Raw genomic sequence first — 6,690 nt, 5'->3', positions numbered from 1 at the left:
CCACTTACTTTTTTTTCCTTTTTTTTTTTTTTAAAGAGGAATCAAAATGTTACTGTGTGGGGCTTTTTTTCCCTGGTTTGTTATTCCCTGCCTTTTCTCAACACACTGGAGCAGGAGGTGGAGTAAACCCCGACCATCCCTCAGCACTGATGTGTGCTCTTGTGGGTGACATCCTATGCCAGGCACCTCCGTCAGCACCCAGGCCTGCTCAGGGCATCTGCTCCCCTTGCCTGCTGCTTCTGGGAGAGAGGAAGAGATGTTGTCCCTTCTTTAAAAGCAGGTGCAGAGAGGTTAGAGCACAGCCTTTTTCATCCATCCCTGTCATGAGCGAGTGTGATGTGTGTGTGTTTATCTGGCCTGAAACTCTCCCATCTATCAGGGCCTGAAACTGTCACAAGAGCAGGGAGAAGTGGAGGGGTTTAAGAAGCCAGGAAAAAAAAAATCCAAACTTTATATCCTTTCTTCTTCCTCTCTTTGCTAATGAGACCTGTCAGCCCCTTGGTATTTCCCTTTTCTGTGCTCTTGTTAAACATGTTCTACTGAGAGATGCTAGAGCAATAACCTTTTATATTGACTGTTACTGGTATAACGAGTCCCTTGGGTCAGGTGTGTGTGACGCACTTGGAGTTTTACTATCGAAGTGAATACTGTATCCTGTCTTTGATAAGAACTGTAGATTTCTACACTGATTTTGAATTCATACCTAATTTACTTTTAATCCTCTTATACAGAAATCGGTTTTGAAGTGATTTTAAGAAAGCAACTTTTATATCAAGCTGTGCTGTTCTAGGCAGTATGCCAGTTGTGCTGGTTTACTGAATCTGTAACCTCAATGCTTTGTTAAGCCTAACTAACATTCAATATTTTCTTTTTATTGTGGGTTGGGAGGGGCTGGAATCTATGGGGAAGGGAATGTGACTTGTTTGGTTTTTTGTTTTTTTTCCTAGCACAGGCAGGTGAACTGTGAATAGCTTTTTTTCTCTCCGCCCCCAATCCCCCCACAGGTCACCTAAAAGTGTGTTTTTTGGGTTTTATTGTAACCTGTAAACTGCTGTAATTGAATCACCTGCCATTCTCCCAAAGCCCAGCTTCCAGGATGTTACAGTGAGTCTTAATATGATTCTGCAGGGGGGAAGAGCTCAGACCTTGGCCCTCAGTTTCTCCTCTTCAGCCACCTGAAAACAGAGCAGGGCTAATTGGGGAAGGGGTTCCTTTTCTACTGTGGAAGAAAGGTCTTGTGACAAAGGAGAAGAAACTGGGAGAGACAGACTCTGTTCCTGACTAGCTGTGTAACTTTGGGCCAGTCACTAAACCTTACTGTGCCTCAGTTTCCCCATCTGTAAAATGGGGGCAGTTTAGCCTGGATTTGTGAGGTTATTGTGAGGCTTAGTTCACGTTTGCTAGAGCACTTCTAGGTCTCTGGCTGGAGGGTGCTATGGAAGGTGAAATACTAAGTTGAAATACCTGATGGTGTTCTGTGGTAACAGCCAAAGCAGCCCAGGGAGCGGTGTTTGGAATTACTCCTCCAGAGTGCTACAGCAATATCACCATCGACATCTGGTTGTGCTTTTCAGCTTGGCAGGTGCACTAGGGGTCCGGGGGCAACTGTGTCAGAAACCAGCCCGACCTTAGACTAGAATCTGCGGGTTACTGTCCTGCATAACCTTGCTGCGGTGCTTTTCTGACCTGCTTGGGTCGCTGAAACTGTTTTTCACTGGTTTCCCTGTACAAATGAACCTCAGTTTGTGGTTGTGAGACCGAAGATAGCTGTGCAAAGAAAGCACTAGAGCTAAAGCTGTGTCAGCTGGGCTGAACGCAGCTCTTGAAGAGCTTGTGAGGCAAGAAACCTTAATGCGTTTGTCTTTTCATCTTGAAATCAATTTGACTTAAAATGGACGTTTCTGAGCTGCGAGCGTTTGTCTTGCTGAAAATGTCAACTTCTTTCAGCCCTGCTAAAGAGGACGAAAAGCTGTTGTGGTACCGGAGAGGGAAGAGAAGATGCTTCTGGCACTACCACTTGTTGAGTGACACCTGCAGACTGTGTAATCATGTGCCTCAGTTTCCCTGTCCGGGGAGTCTTTAACCTACCTCACTCCTAGTTGAGGCTTGTGTAAGTGACGCTTCTGGCACACGTGGAAAACCCTGGGTGCAGGGTTCTGTGGAGGGGTGCTGGTGGTGCGCAGCACCAAAGGGGAGGCTCGTCTGTCATCGGTGCTTAACAGAGATCGTTAAACACTTAACCTCCCGAGTAAGATGTTGAGCGTGTCCTGGATTTATCTGTTTTCTGATGTGCTGGGGTGCTACGTGGATGCTACTCTGCCAAATAATGACTTCTGGTGGCTGTTGCCACTGTGGGTGTCCAAAATGCCTGTAATTTGATTTCAGATGCAGTTTTAGGGTAGCACAGCCACGGCGCTGAGTGAGCGGCCTGGGAGGGTGGCGTGTGGGGTGAGACGGGGTGTGAGGGCTGGGGACAGTGCTGGAGGAGGAGGGACCTGCGCCATGGGGTGTCCCCAGGGTGGGGAGAGGAGAGGAGACGGGTGGGGGGGCTGCGGTGGCTCCCGGGTGGGTTTCGTCTTTAAAGGCCTCAGCTCTGTGCGCAGCCCCCCCCGGACCTGGGGAGGGTCTTTCACACCACGTCCGGGCTGGGCTGGGGGATGCTCCGCTGGGTCGACAGTTAATTTTTGATATCTTTTCTCCCTTGTAAACTTCTAACTCTGCTTTTTTTTTTTTTTCATTTAAAATTCTTGCAGTTACGCTAATAAAATTTTTACCGTTATTCTCACGTGTGCGTTGCCCTTGTTTCTAGCCCTTAAGCTTGTGAGAAACCAGAATCAAAGCGGGTCACTCCTCTGGGGTTGGGGTGCTCCCAGGGACCCCCTTCCCCTGCACCCCTCTGTGCCCCTGCTGCTGTCGCGGTCCTCCGGCCGCTAGGGGGCGGCCCACCCCCAGGCGAGCGGCCTCGTGGGCCGCCCGCGCTTTCCGCCGCCGGTCCTTCTAAGCGACAGGCGCGGTGCTCAATGAGGACGGCGGCTCGCCCTGATTGACACGCGGCGGGCAGCCAATGGGTTGAGCCGAGGTAGCTGCGCGGCTCGCTGCCATTGGGCATGAGTCGCGGTATAAAAGGAGGTGGGCCCGCCCTCCGGCCTTTCTTTCCCGGAGCCCTCGTGGAGGTGGGTGCGCGGCGCGGCGGCTCCCGTGGGCCCGGGCCGGGCCTGGGCGGCCGGGCCGGGCTGGGAGCGAACCCGGAGCGAACCCGGGGTCCTGGGCCGCGGCCGGACTGTCGAGCGGGGAGCGCGGAGCTGCGGGGAGGAGGCTGGGGGAGGGAAGGGAAGGGTGCGGACCCGCACCCGGCTGAGCCGCGCTTCTCTCACGACAGGTCCCATCTCGTCTTTAAACCCACCGGGCGATCCTTGGAGCACCGCCGCGATGCCCAGGGAAGACAGGGCTACGTGGAAGTCCAACTACTTTATGAAAATCATCGTGAGTGTCGGCGCGGTTCCGGAGGGCTGAGGCTCGGCCTTCGTGGGGTGGTGCCGCCGCCCGGGCCTCGGGGGTGATCCCGGCCCACGGAGAGCGGTCCTGGCGCTGCGAGGGACAGCGGGAATCGGGCTGGCGTGTCTGCGGGGGCTGGGGGGTGCTTTCTGAAAAAGAGGCGGGGTGCCATAGGTTGTCTGTGTGAGGAAGGATTACGCGGTGATAGGAAAAGATGAAGATAGTCCGGATCGGACCGTTTTTAAGGTTCCTGTGAGAATTTGCTGTGGCAGTTACAGAGGTAATTTGTTTAGGGATCTAACCAGACAGCTGAGTGAAAGGTGCAGCGTTGTGGTGCACCCAACGTCAGTATGAGCTGAGCACTCTCAAAACTCCCGACAGATTTTTTACGTTTTAACATATTCTGGTTTTAACGCTGCTCTGTGCGCTGGTCCAGATTTCTTTGTGTCTTTCTTGCTATAGCAACTCCTGGATGATTACCCAAAATGTTTTATTGTGGGAGCAGACAATGTGGGATCCAAGCAGATGCAGCAAATCCGTATGTCCTTGCGTGGGAAGGCTGTTGTGCTGATGGGGAAGAATACAATGATGCGCAAAGCTATTCGTGGTCATCTGGAGAATAACCCTGCCTTAGAAAAGTGGGTAATGCTGTCTGAGTGTTTTCCTGGATCCTCCGTCTGGGAGGAGGAGACGTTGTCTGAGAAGTAGAACTGAAAGCTGTCATCTTTCCTTCAGGCTGCTGCCTCACATCCGTGGGAATGTGGGCTTTGTCTTCACCAAGGAGGATCTGACTGAGATCCGGGACATGCTGCTGGCTAACAAGGTAGGGCAGATCAGTCCTCACTGTGTCTCTGGGCTGGCAGATACAGAATTAAAAATAAAACTGAAACTGTGTGTGGGATACCTGATTATTTGGAGTCTTCAAGGGCTGGGAACTAGGCCCCTGCAGCCTAAGCTAAACTGTTCAAGTTCAACTTTTGTCTCACTTGTGTGTGCCTGGGTGATGTCCATCCTGGAGGAATGCTTCAAGAGGGATTTGATGCTATCCCATGAGATCTGAGAGGTGAGCATTCCTTCAGCTTCTCTTTTCCCCTCTCTCCAGGTGCCAGCCGCTGCCCGTGCTGGCGCTATTGCTCCTTGTGATGTGACTGTGCCAGCCCAGAACACTGGTCTTGGACCTGAGAAGACCTCCTTTTTCCAGGCCTTGGGCATCACCACGAAGATCTCCAGAGGGACCATTGAAATTCTGGTTAGTGAGCAGCATGCTGCTGTTGTCAAAGCTCTTCCTTGACTGGAGAGCCCTGATTGTGGCAGTTGACGGAGCTGTGAAGGTCAGAGCTCCCATTAGTGCTGAAATGCTGTATCAGTAGTCTGACTGCTGCATTTGGGGTATTTGAAGGAGGAGGCCTTGCTTGGCTCCAGTACGCAGTGCGGGAGGACTTAAGTTTTCCATCGGATCTCAGCTGTGTGGTTAAGCTCTGCTGGAGGAACTTGCAGGCAAGCTACCTGCAGGTAATGGAGGAAGGGCGCTGCCTTTCTCCTCGCTGAGATGCAGCTGCTTGTGTGGTCTAGGGCTTTCTCAACTCGTGGAGCTGAACTTGGAGCCTCTTTTTGTTGTGCTCATTTGTTCCTTCAGTTCCATCTCTTGCGATTGGAAATGTACATTTGTGTCCCATTGCATTGATGTGCCTGAATTTCTTTGCGAATGTTCACTCCTTTTCCCCTTATTTCCACAGAGCGATGTGCAGCTCATCAAGACCGGAGACAAAGTGGGTGCCAGCGAAGCCACCCTGCTGAACATGCTGAACATCTCCCCCTTCTCTTTCGGGTTGGTGATCCAGCAGGTCTTTGACAATGGCAGCATTTACAATCCCGAAGTGCTGGACATCACCGAGGAGACCTTACACAAGCGCTTCCTGGAGGTGAGTGCCACAACCCGTACCTGTTATGTTCCACTTCTTCTGCCTAACTGCTGTGGCAGCCAGCACTGCCCCAGGATGAAGTATCATCTCTGGTATTTTCTGCAGGCTCTTGCAGAGCTGGGAGCTCTCCCCAGTGCTCTGCAGAAACAGTCTGTCAGGAAATACCTTCTGTAGGCTTTTTCATCTGAAGCTATTTCAGAAAGCGTTTGAGGCCATTTAAATCCTTGTCTAATTTCACTGGAGCTGCATTACTTGTCTGCATTGCACGCTGTCCCTCGTTACGTCGGCAGTGTGGAAATGTGCCGTCATCTGTCGTGGTTTCTAGCCCAGGTTATTTCTCAGAGCACAGAAACCTGATTCTCTCTCTTCACAGGGTGTTCGTAACGTTGCCAGCGTCTGTCTGCAAATTGGGTACCCGACCATTGCTTCTGTGCCCCACTCCATCATTAACGGGTACAAGCGGGTCCTGGCTGTGGCAGTGGAGACCGACTACACCTTCCCGCTGGCTGAAAAGGTAATGGCTGGGTCTGATCTGCCACTCAGAAGGGTGTTAAAAATGCAGCCAGGCATTTCTGTTTCACAGAAACACCTTGCGTGTCACCTAGTTTGAAAGAACTCAGACCTGCCTGTGTGCGGGGGACCTGTCCTGAAACAGGGTTCTTCCACATGTTGTGTGTGAGTGGCAGGAGAAAGGTGAACTACCTGGCGTTCCTTCCTCCCTGGGGCTATTGCACTTGAGTGTAGCTGAAATGTCTTTGATTCTTCATACATGGCAGCGATAAGTGCACCTGTTTGGCTTCTGGCAAGCTGCAAGCGTTGCCCTTAACGATTGCAAAGGTTCGACCCTTCAAAATGTTTGTTTCCTTTGAGTTTACCTTTTTTCCCCCCGCTTTTTGCAGGTGAAGGCCTTCCTGGCAGACCCCTCTGCTTTTGTGGCTGCCATCCCTGTGGTAGCTGAAGCGGCCGCACCCGCCGCCGCTGCCGCCGCCGCTCCAGCGAAGGAGGCGGTGAAGGAGGAATCGGAGGAGTCTGATGAGGACATGGGATTCGGGCTCTTTGACTAACAACAGCCGCCGTCTGTCTTATTTGTGTCAGAGTTGGTCCAGTGGGAGAAATAAAAAGCTATTTTACACCTTGACGTGTCCTCGCATCGATGGTGTAGTCTCCAGATCACTGCGAGAAGCGTAATGGAGGGGCTGCCGTAATGGAAGGGCTGCGGAGGGACGCTTGTTCCTGGCGGGGGGGGGGGGGGGGTGCCGGGGGCAGCCCGGGC

The 6,690-nt window shown here is 52.2% G+C and overlaps 2 protein-coding genes across 2 annotated transcripts in view; both read left to right on the top strand.

Annotated features, from left to right (window-relative positions):
- Positions 1-3,143: 3,143 nt before the first annotated feature.
- On the top strand, positions 3,144-6,555 carry RPLP0 (ribosomal protein, large, P0). The gene is made up of 8 exons (XM_010574554.1): positions 3,144-3,173; positions 3,380-3,483; positions 3,958-4,133; positions 4,231-4,318; positions 4,598-4,744; positions 5,232-5,417; positions 5,791-5,931; positions 6,317-6,555. The coding sequence occupies exons 2-8, from the start codon at positions 3,430-3,432 to the stop codon at positions 6,479-6,481; spliced, it is 957 nt and encodes a 318-aa protein (XP_010572856.1). The 5' UTR covers positions 3,144-3,173; positions 3,380-3,429; the 3' UTR covers positions 6,482-6,555.
- A 66-nt stretch (positions 6,556-6,621) lies between these two features.
- Positions 6,622-6,690, top strand: part of LOC104836890 (translational activator GCN1-like) — a 6,918-nt gene continuing 6,849 nt past the window's right edge. The window contains exon 1 of the mRNA XM_010575667.1: positions 6,622-6,642. Coding sequence (XP_010573969.1) covers positions 6,622-6,642 — 21 coding nt within the window. The remainder of the gene's footprint in view (positions 6,643-6,690) is intronic.

Source organism: Haliaeetus leucocephalus, unplaced genomic scaffold (assembly GCF_000737465.1).
Source record: "Haliaeetus leucocephalus isolate CR32 unplaced genomic scaffold, Haliaeetus_leucocephalus-4.0 Scaffold13, whole genome shotgun sequence".
In the NCBI taxonomy this organism is placed as follows: Eukaryota; Metazoa; Chordata; class Aves; order Accipitriformes; family Accipitridae; genus Haliaeetus; species Haliaeetus leucocephalus.
Note: the sequence above shows the minus strand (reverse complement) of the source record. Positions and strands in the feature narration are given on the sequence as shown.

What these genes read in the sequence shown, in the direction of transcription:
- RPLP0 (XM_010574554.1), top strand. Translation starts at nt 3,430, where the DNA reads ATGCCCAGGGAAGACAGGGCTACGTGGAAGTCCAACTACTTTATGAAA. An exon ending in GAGGGACCATTGAAATTCTG is followed by an intron (nt 4,745 to 5,231) that starts GTTAGTGAGCAG and finishes TTATTTCCACAG; the next exon opens with AGCGATGTGCAGCTCATCAA. An exon ending in TACACAAGCGCTTCCTGGAG is followed by an intron (nt 5,418 to 5,790) that starts GTGAGTGCCACA and finishes CTCTCTTCACAG; the next exon opens with GGTGTTCGTAACGTTGCCAG.